This window comes from Contarinia nasturtii, unplaced genomic scaffold (genome assembly GCF_009176525.2).
Source record: "Contarinia nasturtii isolate CC-2019 unplaced genomic scaffold, AAFC_CNas_1.1 Cnas_scaffold_1037, whole genome shotgun sequence".
Lineage (NCBI taxonomy): Eukaryota > Metazoa > Arthropoda > Insecta > Diptera > Cecidomyiidae > Contarinia > Contarinia nasturtii.
Window position 1 is genome coordinate 5243493 of NW_022198383.1, and position 20138 is coordinate 5263630.

The following is a 20138-nucleotide window of genomic DNA, read 5'->3' on the forward strand; positions in this document are numbered from 1 at the left end:
CGCACATAAAAAAAATCTGAAGAGAGAAGAGTGAAAAGGTAGAGAAAAAAAAAACGATCACCCAGTTCTTAAGACTCGTGTACGAGCATTTTTTTAATGTATTTTTCTGTCGACTTATCTTGTACGGCTCGAATCACAAAGATAGTACAGAATAAAAGATGGAGACTGAGTTCCAGTGAAGATGCTATTGTCTGCACGACCCAAGCATCAACGAAACAGAAAAAAAAATCAGGCGAACCAAAAAAAAAAGAGATGAAGATGATATGTTTGTGTATGTTCGAAAATTAATTTCGTTCTACATTTTTTTGTCCGATTCACTGTGGCTAAGGCACACCATGATCTTTTTCTTTTATCGTGTTGAGCGTCCCATCACCAATTTTACGGTTTTATTGAATGCGAGAGACATCGGAATTTTATTTTCAGAGACATTTTGTTATTATTTTTATTCAGTTTTTTTTTTTCATTTTGTGGTTGCATTTTCTACACTTGCCACAATCTATTATTGAAGTATTTTTGAATAGATATCGACAGGTAGATGGGACAAAAAACCTGTGCACATAGCAATCTTTTCTTTTGCTATTGTGTCACATGAGTGATGTCATCCCAAAGAAATGCATCACGTAATTTGAATCGAAATAATTGAATCCTCGTAATCACTGCGCATTCATTTGAGGAATGTTGCGAAGGTGGAATGGAATCGGTTGAATTGATTCATAATTTAAATGCAGTACGTGTTTAATTTAAAGAATTTGATTTTTTTCAAATTATTTTGATGGTTTATTCTGAGCCGATTGACATATTTCCATCGTTAAAAAGAGTTTCATTTTTCGGTCTGAATATTTTCAATTATTATGCATGATCGATTGAATAAATGACAATCTTTCGTTGATAAAGATCAGTCAAAGGTTTTAGTCATAACTTTTTTTTAAAATTTGATTTTGAAATGAATCGATCAGTCTTGGGTAGGAAAAAGTTACCAGCAAAAAACGATCATTGACTTCAGACAACCCGTATTCATTCATTTATTTCTTTTTTACACATCACGTTGTCAGTAGGCCAATTTCTAGCCAACCTCATTTATGTAGATTTTCTTTCTTCGGCAAAAAATCCAATTTAATGTTGTTGTTTTTTTTCGAAAGTCGCATCAAAATTATGCAAAACAAATATACTACGCATTCCGATGTGAAGTCTGAAGTGGAAAAAATATGTTTGGCCTGGTAATTAATCATGTTCCGCTATCATGGTATACACAACGAGCTTCTGCCATACGTTTTTCTATTCTTCTTCTTCTTCTTCGTTGTTTACCGTGGCACTTGAATTTTAATCAAATCAACTATTTACATAATCATCTATGATCAAGTCAACAGCATAAGGTAATTCGAAGCCTCAATGAACAGCGCATGCATAATAATAACCTTATTTGAGTTGCAATTAATCAATTCACATGGAAGAAATATATTATAATCATGCGAGTTTTGATTTGAAATCAGGTGCTTTAATTGATAAATGAAGTTTTTTTGGTTGGAGATCTATGAACCTGTCAAGTCACTGTATGCATTATGACATTTTCACCTCTTTGAAAATTCAAAGCGAGCATTTCTGAGAACGGTCGCATCGAATTCAATGCCGGTGCATATGCTCACCCGATAAAATAATGGATATATATTTTCAATTATCGTTAGAATTCAACGAATCGCATTTAAGCTTCAAAGAATTTCTGATGTACGTGTTTTGATTTGATCTGTGCGGTAAGGGAACTTGTCAATCTTATGTTTCCATTTGAATGGACACTCAGGTAAAACAACAGCAACTAATTGAATATGAAAAAACTGTGTGTGCATTGCTGTGAAATGGTATGCAAGCTAATGAGCAAAGATCGTCCAAGTGTTAACCACAGATTCGTTAATATTTTTGACCAGTTGCAGAATTCATCGATGGCGTAACACATTTATATTGCAACCGCCTCGCAGAAATACAAAACACCCATACAATATGGAATGCAATGCATATTAATCATTTTTACGGGTTAAACTTTATGGCGTTCCGTTTTTTTCGATTATTTCTTGAACAGATTACACTTTTTTGGACGAATACAAGCAAAGGCGATTTTAAAGAGACTTAAAATCATATAAAAAAAGCTGAACTGTGTAGCCTCTGTTTAATGTTGCACACGAAAGAATCTTTTGATGCATTCTGTGCATTTTCAATAAATATCTGGAAAATGATGTGGAAATTAAAATCCACAAGTCGAGCCAAATAATTACAAGTATAAATGCAATGCCTCGTGTATTGCTGCATTGTATATAAAAAGCATCCTATTGTTCGAACTAACGAACGTGGTATATTGAATATAAATTCTTCGGGCTTTATGTACGCTTGAAAGGCACTTCGATTGTTATTTATACGAGCGCTTCACGTTTCAATTCGCGGTCAGTTTACAACACACATATGAACAACATATTGACTCATATCTCACACGTCCAAAAAAACAGCCGAAAACAATACCAAATCATAAATTATGATATATCTTGGTATCGATTTCTTATTCATATTTCTCCACAATCATTCATTTCACGGCATTGTTATTTATTACCGAATATCAAATTTTAAGACAGCGATGAAAAAAAATATATAATGATGCATCTATACCCACGAAAATATGTTTTGGGAACAATTCTTCAAGATAACAAACAATTCAATTCGATCGTTATTTTGATTGGGTACAGATGCTTTCAATTTATTTAATACATGAGATTTTTTCCACAACATACAAGGAACAATGCCACCGAAATAAATTTAACACGAAACAAAAAAAACTAAACACCCAAACATTTATTACGAAAGCTACTAATTGCATTCCGTTTTATACCAATTCACACACAAACATGCATACAAATATTGAGTTTGAAGTAATCTTGATATTTTCTATTCTTTGATTTGGTGAGCATAACATTTTTGTTTTCTCTTAAAAAAAAGTCCCAAGAACGAAGCTAATCAGGTGCGAAAAACTAATTTGAAATGAAATCTAATTGGATTCTTCAAAAGAAAAAAGATCACAACTTTTGCTTATGAAAACGCATTTGTGGTCAATTAATAGATGTGATAATGATCATATTTTTATTAATTAAATTGTTTTATCATAATTTAGCATACGTATAAGGGATTGAATCTATGAAATATGCATGAAAAATTCCCACAAATTCAAATTAAACAAATTTCTTCAAATCTTTGTGACGACAATCAAAAGACAAGCAATACGGCTGCCCTTCGAAGATGTTAAACATATAGTATTCATATGGTAATAAATTGAGCCGAGATTAGCTGAGACGACGATCGCAGAATATCTTAAGCAAAAACATTGACCATATTTCGTATTCAAGCAAAAGCTTTTCGGTCGGCACATAACATATTGTGTTTTGAATTTTAAAACTGATAAAAAATTCCTTTCATTTATATGCAAAAAAAGAAACTCACCGGCCATTAAAATGTCCCAATGATACCGAAAAACTGGTTTTTGCATACATTCGTCACGTCTACCCGAAAACTTTGGTGAAATTTTGTGAATATTTTTTTTTATTCATCCAAATTAAATTCGACTAATCGTAAATAAACCATAAATAATCTGTTCAACGGTATCAAACCAAAGTACGTCGCATCCAAGAAAAAACTTCAAAGCTGAAAAGTCAAAATAAACATGAATTCATTTTTGATAAGAAGACCGTAGCAAATGAGATCTCATATATTAATTTCACCTCAATTTCCAACGTTTTGTTCAATCATTTAGGCATAGTATGCTAATTGATTCTAATGCTTAGGCAAACAAACCCAAATCAAATCATAAAATTGTATAAATATGACGGATATGATAGATTTTTTTTAATTTTTGAACCACTTTAAAATATTTGGGAAGCTGCGCGGTGCGCACAAACAATTTCATCACGCATGTTTCGGAAATTTGTTTTTACACATTTTATGTGTCTCGAGATATTTTTTTCAGCCTCTGACTGTGAGTAGCACGACTGTGTGCAACCCGAAAAAATGTTATTTGATCACAAATCATGAATATGTATATGTGCTTTTAATGTAGAGCCGTCAAACGTGCTGTGAAGCGTTCCACATCAGTTCCAAGAATTTACAACCTTTAGAACAGAATTCGACAGTGATGTGTTTTATTTTGCTGTCGATCACCATTTTTCTGCATTTGATTGGGAATCCAGATAGCCCAAAATCGAAAATGGTCGGTCATCATTTCAGACCAGTGACAAACAATCGATCCGATTCATTTCACAGAAACACAACATAAATAAAAAAAGATTTTTTTTTCTTGGTGAGGGTGAATCGATACTCTGTATCATAGATTTTGTCTTTCGAAATGAATAGAGTAGAAAAAAAGAGCGCGAGATTTGTTTCTCTTGAAATCGAAGGATGTCAAGAATCATCTTGTCACGATTGGATCATGATAAAATGAATCATGACCACCAGAATATCAGATTTCCATCTTGTGTTTGCACAATTGCGACGTAAAGATATTTTTTTGAAAACATTGTTTCCATGTTGAGTGAGTAATACGAACATAACAAATCAGCTTAAAATCGGGGGCAACGAACAGCAATTAATGTATGATATATTCCACACTAAGATCAATACATATTTTTTTTTTCTTCTTTGATTTGCCGATGTTGAATTGCTCTGACTCCAATGGATTTGACGATTTTCTGAATTTTGCGAAACAAAGAGCAAAGAAAACCAATGCAAACATGTTTTTTTCTCTATTTTACTTACTGTTGTTGGCTGTATAAGACAAAACAATCAAATCACTGTAGAAAACTAAAAACAATTGCCGACATAACATGAAATTCAATATACATGCTCTCGTTCACTGCATATAAATATGAACCATATGTGCTTAATGTGTGTTTGGCGTCGACAATGGAATAATCGCATATTTTTGCGAACATTCGCGCCAAGAAGTTTCTTTGTTGCATCCAATTTTGTTTGCATCTCAGTCATTGTGCTGAAACAGCTAAAGAAAATTGTAAAAATAAAAACACATAAAAGGCATTTTCAACAAACTCGATTCCATAAATATATAATAGTATTGCCACGTCGAAAAAAAGAAGAATATATGCTTCACATTTTTTTTCGTCATAGAGTTTAATTAAAGATAATCGATTTTAATGAACAATTTAAAAGTGATTGGATATCAATTCTGTATGGACCTAGGGGACGGAAACCATTAGCTAGTTTTTTATATTTCAAGTAAAAACTAGGAAAATTAGAAAAAAACTAGCAAAAACTAGAAAAATTAGCAAAAATTAGCAAAAATTATTTGATCCGCCATTTTGATATTTTGCCATGATTTGGTGACTAAATCAATTTTACAAGTCGACTATTGAAAGAAACAAGTACTTTATGCACGATTTTGTGTTAAAAAAGAATAATTAAACTAATTTTCACTATTATAAGTGTATATTTATTCAAAACACATAAAAATATGTCTGAACAACAAAACGTCAGAATACTTCATTGTGTCAGTACAATCATTTGATTGTCATTTGACAGAACAAAAAACTAGAAAACTAGCAATTTCATAAAGGAATATTAGCATTATTAGATTATTCAAGCAATAAACTAGTAAATTAGCTAAAAACTAGTAAATTAGCTATAAACTAGAAAAACTAGCATTGGTTTCTCTCCCCTAGGTATGGACTAAAATCAATTCAATGAACTAGCAAAATTCCCAATACAATTTTAAGTATGCAATGGAGTTTTTAGCGCGAATAACTCTTTCTTTTGTTCTCATAAAATCGGAGCCAATGTCTGTTTTTCAGACCAAATGGTTTATTCGTTTCATCGATCATTTTCACATATACATTCTAGAGACCAGCATAATCCGAAACATATCGAAAACGAATCAAAGGCTTACGAAGCGATTAGAGAGAGAGAGATCGATCCCAGTTTCCAATGTGGATATTCATCTAGACAAAATACATACACATTCAAGACATTTTACAAATACATATCTTGAGCGGCCACGAGATTTACACATAGTGAATTAAACATAGGTTTCGTATGTGTGTTTCTCGAGTCGTGTTTTGGAAATCCAGCAGAAAGTTTGTGTGACGAACATACCGAATAAGACAACAGCAAGAGAGTCAAATGATGTAAAAACATAGCATTTTTCCTCTTCTCTTCATGTATTTAATTCAAAATGGCCGCATAAGATCACGTCTTACCTCTTCTCACATCGCTAATGCACATATCAAAGCATAACACACGCAAACCCAAATATATCGATGCCATATAAAATTGTATGCTTCAAGAAGTGGAAGAACACAAAACAACACAACACCGACATACATCTCACGAATACTTACGAGTCGCTCTCATGCTATATTAAGGTAAATCAGAATGAACCAATCTTTCGGTTGAGTGAGCGAGACGTGACACTGCATCGTGTGCATGGGCGAAAGAAAACAGCTCATTTACCACTAACAACAACATGGTATGCGTCCAGGTAACTTCGTTACCTGCTTTTTTACTTCTCTTATTCTCATTCACTACGTTTCTTTGCTTCATCAAATTATATATCTTTGCTTGGATCATGTTTAAATTTCAATGTATTTTATGTTGTGAGTGTATGTCGATGGTTGTGTGAGTGCGACCTGTTTATGGATCTCGCTATTTGTGAGACTTACCTGTATGTTGTGTGATCGTTTCAGTATTAGTTTATAACATGAATCCAACGAGTACGGAAACGAAACGTTCCTCATCGCATTTTTTTCATTGTGTGTATTTTCTTCATCGACCATTTCTTCGAAATGATGCTAAATCGACAGACAAAGTGACAATTTTCTCGAAAACATAAATTTTGCAACCATTTTCCAAAAGTGAATATTAATTGTTTTGTGAATATTTATTTTGGAGACAGCGAAACAGAAAAGTGTGTTACATTTTGCCTGAGACAAAAAAGACAATGATACTGAATTGTGTTCACTTCACTTGAATTGAGTGAAGATTTTTCTCACATAGAGCTATGCCGTTAGTATGTATAGTGTGCGCAAGTAATAATTGAACGCCATATTAGAAAGTACATAGCGAATGCTTGTGATGTTATTAACCGATTCATTGAACTATGCTATTTCGAAATTTGGGAATGAATTTATAAAGTGCTTGATGCGAGTGAATCTCACTGTTGAATCGATCATTTGACGGTCGATTTGAATTTCAATTTTGTGTTTAAGTGCGCACATGTGGACAAGATCAGCCAAAAACTTTACAAGTGCACATTGATAGTGCAAATAATCAAAACAATAACAAAGAAAGAGAGGCGGAGAGAGAGACAAGAACCAGCCGACACGACACGCATTTCAGCATTGACATAGCACAAAAGTTCACATGAAAATTAAATGCTTACCATTGCGTGACGTCGTCTTTCCTGTGCCGGTGAAAATATAGTAGCCAATGTTATTACTGCGTTGCGTGTTTATTCGATTAAAAACATGTATATTTTTCGTCTAGATCGTCTTCAATAGCTCGTCTTGAATTCATTACACGATCATTGTTTTTTTGTGAGTTTGTCTGTGTATACGGTGAAATTATTAATAAATTAACCAAACAGCAAAAACTAAGCGAGAAACGAAAATTATTGAAGTCAACGCATTGTATCATTAGACTGTGACTCAATGCGCAACAACGAAGACAATTTATAAATAAAGGGCAAAACTAAATTATAGAAGACGAAAGAAAAAACTTTACAGTGCATAAGAAATGAACAGACAAAAACAAGCGCGCTCAAAAGGAACCAAGTGAATTGCATAACATTTTGGATTATTATATTCATGTTTTATTGCACCCCTCATTCAAACAAAGTTGAAAATTTAATTCTCTCAACCTATATTCTATCTCCCTTCGTTCTGTGCATTTACCTGTTTTATACGCGCGCACCTACTCTGTTAAACTACTGCACAGCGTGTATTCATAAACAATAACAAGGAACAATTGTCATAAAAGCACAACATAGTTCAAGTGAAGAGAAAGAAAAAACGGGAAGAACGACTAAGGAGAAGAAGATTTGATAAACAATAGAGTACGACGAGTACAATAAATGTCATTCATAAAAGAAGAAGCAGCTTTTTGTGTATTAAGACGACAAAAACGTCTAACGAGCAGATGGTCATCAATGTTCATGTGAAAATTTTATAATCGATGTTTATTCTTCTGATTCCACTGTGTTTGATGGGAATGATAAGTGAAAAAGAAAACGAATCGACTACCAAAAACGTAATTGCGTGAGAAAAAAACAATTTTTTCCCAAAGGATCACTGATTCGAAAGCAATTTAACACAACAGACAATTAAAAACATTGAACAGTGGAGACGCCATGAATCAGTGTTAACGATTTATTTATACATAGTACAAAACGAATTTAAGAAAATACACACACAATATATATCGAAAAAAATGGATTCAAATCTACAAAATCTTCAAATGACAGATGTTGGGGCATTCTTTCAAACTTGCAAGGTAAACGATTTTTGATTCAGTTATTACTTGGAATTTTGGTTTTTTCAATAAATGAATTTTGCAGATTTTTCTTGAACAATATGATTCTTTATAAATTTATGACTTTGTCCAGCGTTTATTATAAAATAACGGATTTCAATTTACCGCCGAATCGTTGTGGTTGATCGACTTGAATGTTTAGCCAACTTCAACTATTGGCAATGGGCCATTGAATTGAAAATATTTTCAAGTATAAATTTTGACCAAACAATAGGCACAGAAAACGATAACATACACAATTGGTTTGCCATTAAAATTTACCATCAATCATTTTGTAGTTACAATCGATCACGATTTGAACGGTGGTTGGATTGGATCTATGCGCGCAAAAACAAAAGCCATGTGCGTATTCGAATCGACTCTCTCGAATGATGTATTGTTAGGCTGGTCTGCTTAGTCTTATAAAGATAAACCATTTGAATAAGACATAAAATCGCAAGCATAAATCTTATGTGTTATTTGTGGTTCGAATATTCGCAACATATCATATATTTTTCGTGACGAACGTCTTTGCATGTTACTTTAAGATGCTTAATACCATAAAAAATTGATATATTGAGTATGTTTTCAGAAACCATCCATTTTTTTTTGTTCAATAAAAAAATTGAGTATCGGTCGAAGAAACTTTGAATATTATTAGTGTTAAAATGAAATTCGTTTTCCAAATTTAACTGGTTTTCAAAATGTTCGACGATGTATCGTAAAAGCCCGTGGAGACGGTGATTACGGAATCAATTTTAATTAACATTTAGAATATGTGGTGTAGCACACGAAGCGAAAAAATCGAGAAATCGAGTTGTAAGCACGCGCCAACATACACCTTGATAAAGTGGGCACACCGATCAGTTCGAATGCGACTCTTAAATATATATAAAGATAGATGAAGAGCGAGAGAGAGAGAGAGACTGCGGTCGTTCGTTTTTAATCGTCTTCTGTATTCAACATTTATATTTTGGTCCAGAGTTTCTCCATTTTACGCAGCATCGCGTAGAGTAAATTTAGAACTTACAATCATCGGTAGTACTACGAATACAGTGGATGAAAGTGCATTGCCACACTGAGTCTATGTGTAAATATTGGGCGAAAGAGAATGATCATCAAACTGAAGAAGGAATAACAAAAAACTGGTTTTTCATGTTTGGGTGTTGTGTTGTCAAAATGAAAAACATATACGAATATATTCGATGCTATTATGATGGTCAAACAAACGCGCTTGTATTGAATCGCAAACGTAAAATTGAAAGAAAACAAAATTTAAAAGCCCATCATCGCATCATACAATCTTCGAGTGCTTAAAATAAATTAGTTTTTTTGTTTTCTCTCTTTGTGTCTTCGTCTCTCTCGCATTCGGTTACGATGGTTAGTAAAAATCGATGACGATGGAAAAAAAGGTAAAATGCAGACAAAACAAACGAACACGGAGTAAATGTGTTCCTTATCGTTTATGTTAACGCTAAAAGCACAACGATCATGCAACACAGAATAAGACCGAACCAAGCAACACGATAGAGCGCGTGTATGTATCGTTCGTCAACATTTGAACAATATTTTGTTTCCATCGCTTCTCTTCGTATCTTAATGTAGCAAGAACTTCATGTCATGCATTCACGTATGTTTTCGTTTCTTCTTCGTCTTCTTCAACCTTCCTTCTGCTCGTATGCATACACCAGAGCACCATGTATCGAATCATTGTTGCATGTGTTGACTGTACCTTTTTTATCCAAAACCGAAGCATAAACGCTTATGCAAAGCGTGGACTTATACGTACGTATGCAAAGCCTGAAAAAGGAAACACACACACACACCAATCTTATGGGATAGTGACACTAAGTTCATATGCTGTCTCTCGGCTGGAGTCGAGCATCAGAGTGGTCAGTAGAAAAAAAACAACGGCAGCAACAACAACGACTATGATGCCGAACACAAAAAATACGATTTATTTAAAGACAAAAAATAAAAGCACGCTATTATTGTCCAGCAAACAATAAAGGCGTAAAACGCTTATGGCGACACACACAAAGGTTGAAAACGTTGGCCCAAACGTAGAATAAGCAAACGATTGTATTCGTACAAAAAAGAAAATGAGAATAGTCTTAACATGAACACATATGAGTTTGAAATCGAAATGAACACAAAGCACTTATAAAATGAGCAATTGCTGTAGCCCACCGAAAAATGATCGTGATCATTTTCGACTCGAATGTCTGTCTGTAAATGCGCAAAGCAAGACTGTAGATGAAATGTTGGGTCATATTAAACGCTTTTATCTATTGGTACCCTTCGCAGAAGCGAGAGCTCCGCATTCAACATCGTGTAAGATAGAGTAAGTTACTGCACAAAATATAACATTCGAGAAAGCATGTTGCTGCGCACGGTTAATGTATGACAACCGCGAATAAAAAGAAATAGAGAGAGAAAAACTCGAATATCTTTTTGAAATTGATTTGATTTTAAGCATATAGAAAAGCGCGCTTGAAGATCTGTGGTTTTCTTATGGCACACATTCGAATTGGCGTATTTGAATTTTATGTGTGCCTTTTCTATTCCAATCCGACTTGAATATGCGATTTTGCACAACAGGCGACTGAACCCAGTTGTATTGAGTTTTCGAAGTCACTTTTTGCCCCTCCAATGCAAAATTTATATATTTGAAATGCGAATAGTTTTTTTCTTCATCAATACGCAATGCGTGCAATTACGTTTTTTTTACAACTTTAATCTTCGCTTGATAAATACTATAGATATATATTTCACACCGTTGTGAATTTGTTACTTGAGGCGACAACGTACATGTAAACGGACGCACAATGTACGATCGTATTTTTTTCCTTATTGGTTTGACATGCGATCTGAAACCTTTACTACTCCACAGTCGTAGCCATTATAAAATTCATGTCTGATATAAAGTCTCTAATTTTTTCGCCGAGAAAATCATGTTTCTCTTTCGTAGATCAACAATAAATCTCGTATTTCGAATCATTTCTGGCTTTTTCTTCTGAGAACATGAAACCCGAAGTGAAAATTGTGTTTCATAGTTCATTTTTCTACTAATAAAACGTACGAAACGTCGGTTGGCGTTGTGTGACACAAATGAAAATTAATATATTTATGTGCAATTGAAGTCGCGGTAATTGAACCGCATCGACGGTTTTATGAATAATGCGCTAAAAACTGTAATTGTAAACACACTTTTTTTTGAGTATTGTCTCCGCAATCAACGGAGACGAAATTAAAGCGCGCATTTCCTTACAAGAAAAACTTGCAATCGCGCAAAAATGCTGATACACTTACATAATGTCGTTTGTAACCACATTTGATGTTCTCGGTATATTTCGTGCTGTGATTATTATAGCAAGAATCGATTCATGTGATGCCTATATATTAAAGTAAAACTCGTTTTATAAAACGAACATTACGAACGGAGAGAAACAAAGGCTCAAACAGATACAAAACCAAAACCAAAACAATTGCCATTTATATCGTTTTGCGCCAAACAATCGTATTTACCGGACTTAAAATCGTGCATAGCGTTCAGCGGTTTCGGTTTTCTTCGTTACACGTACACGTTTGTAAGCGAACGATGGCAACGACGACGAACAGGAAAAAGGAGCTAAACCATATAGAGTATTTTTTAGCGTTTCATTTTGTATTAGTTTGTGCATCATATGAACGTCTATGAAAATTGCACAAATTGGCGGCAAACAAAACAAAATACGCGGCAATTTTCCATGCATTGAAAGAAGAATCAAGTCGCTGCTGCAAAATATGCTGACTGCTAAAATTGGTTTTGGAAAACTTAAGTGCATTTTAGGTAATATAATAAGACGGTTAGTAATGTATGCGCGACTGTATGGCTTTTCTTTGAAATTTCAATTGCAATTTTTCTTCTGTTGCAAGCAATCCGTTTGCCATATGGCAACATCGTACATAAACGTGCTTCAATTGAATTAGTGAACGACAAATGCTAATTAAGTTGAACCAAATGTGTCGTGTATGCACTGATTTACAGTGTTTGGAAAGAGAAAGCCACGGGAAACTTATGTTTTTGAGATTAGATTTGTCGTTTTGATTGACTTTATCAGCGAGCACCACTGCTATTTTGAATTCTGCCCGAACAAATCCAAATGAGAAGCATACCATTTTTGGTACTATCAGATAAAATGCAAGTGTTGACGACTCCGCAACAGTCGCGTGCTGACATCCAATGTGTTGGGTTGTGTGCTGAAATGAGAAGGGACTGAATATGAAGCAAAGTTCCAACCATGTTTGGAAATTTGATTTAAATTCAGAAAGCAACATTGCACTGCATTATGTTTTGAGTGCGTTGCTTGTTTTTTTTACCGAATTCAGACTGTTTTCTTTGAATTTTAAAGACGTGGCAAGACAAACAAATGATAATTTATCGTTTGTTGACTTGACGACAAAGACAATTCACTTAAGTTTTAGATGGTTATTCTCGTTTTTTTGTGAGTCGAATTTGTTGTCTGCGCGGTTTTACGCGCTTCTTCAGAATAAAATTAAGTAATAACATCTTTGTTCGCTTTCTATAACACACAATCAGTTGAAAATTTGTGTGCGGTTTTCTGAGCGGTTGTTTCTCGATGTTTATCTGGTGTTCGTCTCTTATTCGACTTTTGCTACGTTCACGGTTGCATTCAGCACGAGTTAAACATCAGTCAAAATAATGATACAATTACCGAGAAAATTGTGAGAATCAACGGTACCACCATTGTAATCGAAAAAGCACTGATGATGTTCTTGGCTGCGTTTCAACCGCCAAATTGATCGGTGTTTAGCAAATTTACCAAGCAATTTTTGTACTTTCAAAAACGCTGTACATCAAGAATATTATTCATTTAAACGTTTTGGCTGAATGTTTACCAAGAAAAATGACATAATTAATCAAAAAACCGGGCATAGGAAAATGTACGAACAACCTAGGGGGTAGACACAATAGAGAATGAATGAATACCAATGAATTGTCATAATACCTATCTATTTTCAAATATGACAATTACTTACTTATTTAAAGATTACTTGTACTAAAAATGTGAATACCGTGATTACCAAATGTCAAATTGATATCGGTAATAAAGATTTCAAGTTTCTTCCATTTCGTTTTAACATTCACCATTTCGAAATTTATTTTAATTTTTTCCGTTTTCTTTCTGCTATTTTTATCAAAATTGTTTTTGTATTTATTAAACCAATTGAAATACTACACTTAATAGCGTTGAAAAAGTTTTTTTAATATTTGGAAGATAATATTCATATATGCACATTGTGAGACGTTGCTGAATGCATTGACATTTCGTCTAAAACTGAGAATACCAAGAATACCAAGAATACCAAGAGTACCTTCAATTTCGGTGAATATCTCAAGTAATATTCCATGTGTCTACCCCCTAGCGAACAACCATGTGCCATTTGAACTGTATTGTTGGCGATGAACTCAAATCGTATTATTTTACAACTCTTTATTAGACCATCATCACTGAGGGTCTCAATCTCGAGATTCATCATCGTAGAAGAGAAACAAAAGAAAACCCAGAAAATGAAAATATAATAAAAACGACCGAAATAATAATAAAAAAATTACACGAACAAAGGTATCTCTTTCTTTCTCTCGTAATATCATTTTTATCGATGTTGCGCTCGCTAAGATTGTTATTTGTTGTAATAATTATAATTTATGTGTGTACCTCGAGGTACAAGAATGAAAACAGAGAAAATATTCTCAGCCAGCGCATATTACAAAATAATGAACCTTTTGTTCTTGTCTTTATAGTAAAAACTATACGAAGTGATATGCTCATAGGTTGCCAGTTGTTCCATCACACATTTTCCCGATTCATTTCAGCCCTATAATCTATTTTTTGATGGGCCTATGCGTATACTTATCTACACCATTTTTTTGTGTTATCTTCTTTGTATCTTTCGTGTATAATCTGTCCAATTTTCGGCTGAATAACAAAAAAAAAAATCAAAAAGTGCAGAGGAAGCTCACTCTTTGTCAAGTTGAAGGAACTAATGTCGATGCATTCGTCGGATATATTAACTGTTTGTTGCGTCATTTCGTTTTAAATTTATGGCGACGGAAACACCATGAATTTCGTCCACAAACTATTAAGATAAACGTTTGGTCACTTTTCAATCCCATTCAAACGGATAAATCGTATGAGTTTAAATTAATTTCTTTCTTTTTTGAGCGCGTGTGTGTACATGTATTCATGAGGTGAAGAAGCCACCCACATTCAGTGTGCTGCATTACGTTCACAGTTTTTCAACTACCCACATAGTAATCATTTCAACTGTATATTCACCAAAGAAACAAACATATGTTCCACAAAGTTTGAGTCTATGAACTCTTGAACTGTGGAGTGCTCTTTCTTTCCATTCTCCAGAAGTGGTCATTTTGATTTGTGAAGTTTTGATCCCACAAGCTACCAATATGACTTTGTTTTTTCTTACGCATTTCTTTCTTTATTCTTTCAGGTGCTGTGGCATCTCGATGCCTTCCGAAGATCATTCCGTCAGCTCAATAACCACGTTTGCAGCGGCGATGACTGTATATTCTGTGCCTTAAAAGTAAGTACTTAAACGGGTTTTATTTTATAACTCCGTTGCAATTTGTTGCGAACATTAAATTTTTTTCCATTGGATTTTTTTACAATTCGATCAATTATATTTAGTACAGCGTATTTTATTGATTAGACATAAGCATTAGATGTTACAAAAGCATATTCGAACGAGTCGTTTAAATTACCAACAGAATAGCATGGGTCTCAGTTGATTGTATATTCAATAAATGTATATACCAACTGGAAAACGCAACCGTATGATAAATTGTTGTTGTACGCATAATTTAAGGTTTTACTTGGAATAAGAAAACCTGAATTTGTAACGACAGGTGAGTTTTAAAAATTAGCAAACGTCAAAAATTGTATATACATAAGTCAATCAACTTTATTAGACGGTATAAATTCACATTTTGAATTGAAGGATCGAAGTTCCAATGCAATTATGCTAGAAAGTTGTTGTCTAACTCATAAAAATTAGCTTTACCATTTCATGCCATTATTTGCATACTTTAACCTGAAATTGGCGCACATTAGAGAATATGTACAGTCACAACTGAAGTCATTTCGCTCGCTAATTGATTCACATTGAAAAGATTGAAAGTGACGGTGAATGCTTGACAAACGCAATGGTGTGAATGTATGGCATCGAAATGTACGCCAAATGATCATTTATCAACCACAAATTAAAAACAATACGTGTGTGTGTAATCAAATACCCATAATTGTGTTCGACTACAATGAAATGGAAACAAAAGAAAATTGCACGATCACTTTCACATTGAGCTTTATATATTCATCTCAGCTGAGATTCGTCGGGAGTGTGTCATTTAGAAGCCATTCAGATTGGATCGAAGTGGAACAGGCGATTCACAACCACCAATTTATCATTAGATGAGTACTAAAAGTGAATCGTCGTCGTCAACGGATACATTTGAAGCTTGCGATATGCTCAATTAATCACTTGATTGACCGACCTTAATTTAATTATAGTTAGATTTATTCTATGTTCATTGTTTCATTTTCACAGAAGAAAACTTTCACATACATTCAACACTATTTGCATCATTCACGTGAGTCTGTTTGGATGTGAAACTTTTAAAAAAGTCGGATCAAGTTGTTTCAGCGTCTTTCGTTCGCTGTGCTTTTGGTGATCGGTCAGCAATTTTTTTCGACCGTCTCCATTCAGATGGAAGAGCTTGCGATCGCCATTACAAACACAAATTTGACCAACGTTTGATCAGTTTTCATGGGACATTGACTATTCGAATCAAAGTTATGGTACAATTATGAAAGAGACTCAAATCAGATTTTATTATTCTATCGAATTTTATGGCCTTCATCAAACAAAAGGTCCAATATATCAAATATATTTATTTTTTATATGGTTTCGTTATTAATTTCAAGTCATTTTAATGTAACTAACATATGCTGTACGTGTATCGGAAAATATAGAGATTCTTTGTTTCATTTATAACACCCACTAAATTTGATTAGAAAACAAGTTGATTCCTCACTTTTTATACAACAATCTATCTCCATTTTTCATGGATTTAGAATTTGTTGAATTCTAACTTGTAAGCGTTGACACAATGTTCAACGATCCATAACATGATGCATGTCAGTCATACATATACATTTGAAAATTACGTATATGCATTTTAAATTTTGAGAACGAAGCCAAGCCGAAATATTGTGCACTGACATCATCTATCTTTACTTTACCTTTTCAAATTACCATGAGAGCCAAAAAATACCTATGTGCCTCTATCAAGCATGTATGTTTGATATGATTTCTACCTGCTAGAATGTATTGTCTTTACTCCCTCTCTCTCCCTCTCTTCGTCCCAACTTTATATTTGTTGCATTGGCGTTGAAAATGCATAGGTGTCTAATGCAATAAAACTACCATGGCTCAGCATTTTATGAGCCTAGTTTTGGTCATTTATTTTTTTTTGAATTTTTAAAAAAAATATATGTATAAAACTGGTGTATGTGTTGCCCTGTCAGAGTATGTGTGTGAGTTGATGCATTGTTATTTCTCTTTCTATTATATATTTTGGGTGTATTTTTCGAAAGGAAATTAGATTTGTTGTTTGAAAAAACATATATATAAGAAACAAGTTACAATAGGTAACTTTTTCTTTCCTTGGTGCTGTGTCTCGCTGCGATAACTGTGAGAAAAATGTACATGTGTGCATGCATCACCCTGGGACTTTTTCGTGTATTAATTCTCTATATTTTCTACCTGCATTGAATTAAACTAAAGATGAAATCTATAGATAATTCTTTCGAAGAAATACGATTTGCAGAAAATGAATAAATGCTTCGGTTTTTCTTTCTGTTAAAAAATATATATATTTATTTTAAATGGCTCATAAAACATGGTAAGAGTAAAGGATTTTGCCGTTGGTTTATTTACGCAACCAACATTTTTATTGCACAATTAGAATCACTTGAAAATCCATAAGAAAACTACTTTGAAATGCAGTCAAATAAAAATCCCAATTTATGATTTTTTGTGGAATTTTTTTACGAAAGAATGAGGGCGCAAATCATACACAGAAACATTGACATAATCCAATACAAAACGTGACATTCATTCTATTGAAATATGTTCAAATAAAGGTAAATCCATTTGAATGCATGCGCTCATCTGCGACATTTTCCCATAACGTTTGTTTGAATTGGCAACGCAATCATAATCGATTATACAATTTTATTCTGAAACGAATTGAAAACAACAAATTAGACATTTTAAATTGGCATTTATTATTCAAAATGTTCATGCTTTTTCCGCTTTCGATGCAAGATGAGATTGTGTGAGAAAATTAGTGATAATGTGTACAAAATTAGTGTAAATTACATAGCGTAATTATCTTTTAATAGCACATTTCTGTGCATGTACGTTCATTTGATAGTCATTTGAAAGATAAAGTGCATTAGCCCAAAATAAGCCTCCTTTGAGCAAACAAACGTTATCAAGTTCGGTTTTAATGCAAACAAACGGTTCTTTTTTCAGACCGAAACGAAAGAAAATGTAAATAAGTACCTTGTTTTTAATTTGATTACGGTGTTAACATATGTAAATTTATTAAATATACAGCATTGAAGCTATGATCATGCATTAGAATGCATAGATTATTTATGTCGAATGTCGGCATCTTTTCTTTCACTTCAAACTAACAATGACATTATATATTCGAGATAAAAGCGAAAATAAATCAGAGACTTGCGAATGCAACCACATTTTCCGGCACCTTCATTGTGTATGACAGTTTTCTCTTTGTCGGACGCAGTGAAGGTGGATCAAAGAAATTCAAACAAAGGCATCGGAAATACGCGACAATCGATTTGGACTACATGTAAAATTCCGTTTCCAATTAATATACTCACATCCTATTTAAAAAAAATTTATGAGATTTCATCTGATTTGGTCGGTATTTTGACGAAGTTCCCATGTTTTTTTAGTTATTGCCAACAATAAAAAAAAGAATACTATCGAAAACAATCAAATTTTTAATGAGTCGTTGAGCCAACGCATAAAACACATAAAATCTGAACAATTCCAACAGTAATCAATCTATTGGTTCATTAAATGAGCTAATCCAATGTGAAACGTTTGTACATGTGCAAACATTGATGTCGGTTGATCTTTTTTTTTACAACTCTTAGCTAAAAATGTTACGTTAATTCTATTTGGAGCTACAAGATATACGGTACGTAGTCATAAGTTTGGTCAGGTCATTTGAGCGTGGGCTTCATTCACAGATTTCGTTTGCACTTTGCGTAGGCTCGCACTAAATGGAAATGAGCGCCATGGTGTTGGCTAAATGAAAAAAAGTCGCCAATGATTGTTTGTATTTGTGTTTAAAATGTGTCTACTCTCCATCTGTTCAGAGTTCATCATGTTCACTGAATTATTCAACAGGTTGTAAATGTTTTTTTTAGATAAATGATTTAATTGGCGACTGGATTTGGTGTCGTAAATGACTCAAAGGTTCACAAAATAGCTACTTTTGTCACAAATTCAAAATCGATTAATTTGTGAAGTTGATCATAGGTATAATTTCTACTCGCTAAATTTGGGCCCAATTCTTTTATAGTTTTTTTTCTTACAAATTCGGCGACTCATATTGAAATAGCCTTTATTGGCTAAATTACGGACGAATTAAATCAGTTACGGTGACAACAAGAACTAAAACGAAATCGGAAACGATAATTAGACTGGTAGACAATTTCGATGCGCTTCACCTTCACTAATTTTGTCCATTCAATGGATTCGATTGCCGATACTTTTGATGTCAATGGCATTTTGAATTGTTTTTTTGTCAATTGTTGCCGCCAAAACTGAACAGTATCGTCAGCGCACGTTCGAAATATAGAAGTACTTTTCCACTTATTGAGCAACCATTGACCCAAGTCATTACAAACCTTATCGCAACGGTTCGGGCAATAAAAACGTAAAATGCCTAATTATTATGGCTCGTTCAGACATACTAGTCGATATTGCGCTGTTTGCAACTAAATATTTGATCAACAGAGCCACGTGGCTAAAAAGACAAATCAAGTCACCAAAATTAAAAAAATAAATAAATAAAATAATCCGAAAACTCGGCAATACAATACAAAAGCAGAGGAAATATCGGACATTTCCTCGTTTTAATGCTTAACACAAGCACAGATTCACACGAGCATTTATTCAAGGGATTTTTTTTTCAAGAGAAAGAAAAATTCTTAATTATGTTACTCTGAGAAGGTTGCGTTGAAAATGATAAATATTTTCGGAAGTGATGGTCATAATGACAACCACATGTTTGTTATTTTTTCTCTTTTCTAACAACTCTTTGATTACTCTATTGCCCAAACAAACATCTGGCATTGAGCCCATTTGAGATGTTTTTACCTGAGCACCAAATCACATGTACGCAAATGGAAAAAGTGTTCCCACGGCCATGAAAGAAAATGGCTTTGTGCAAAAACTAAATGAAAATA

General features: G+C 33.6%; 1 protein-coding gene across 2 annotated transcripts in view; it reads left to right on the forward strand.

Annotated features, from left to right (window-relative positions):
• LOC116344532 overlaps positions 1-20138 on the forward strand; it is a 76208-nt gene that overhangs the window by 39677 nt on the left and 16393 nt on the right. The window contains exons 1-2 of one of the 2 annotated variants that reach the window (XM_031773136.1): positions 6750-8526; positions 15061-15153. In XM_031773136.1, the coding sequence (XP_031628996.1) occupies positions 8464-8526; positions 15061-15153 (156 nt within the window). In that variant the 5' untranslated portion in view covers positions 6750-8463. Of the gene's footprint in view, positions 1-6749; positions 8527-15060; positions 15154-20138 lie in introns of those variants that run through there. The other variant, XM_031773135.1, reaches the window with a different exon arrangement.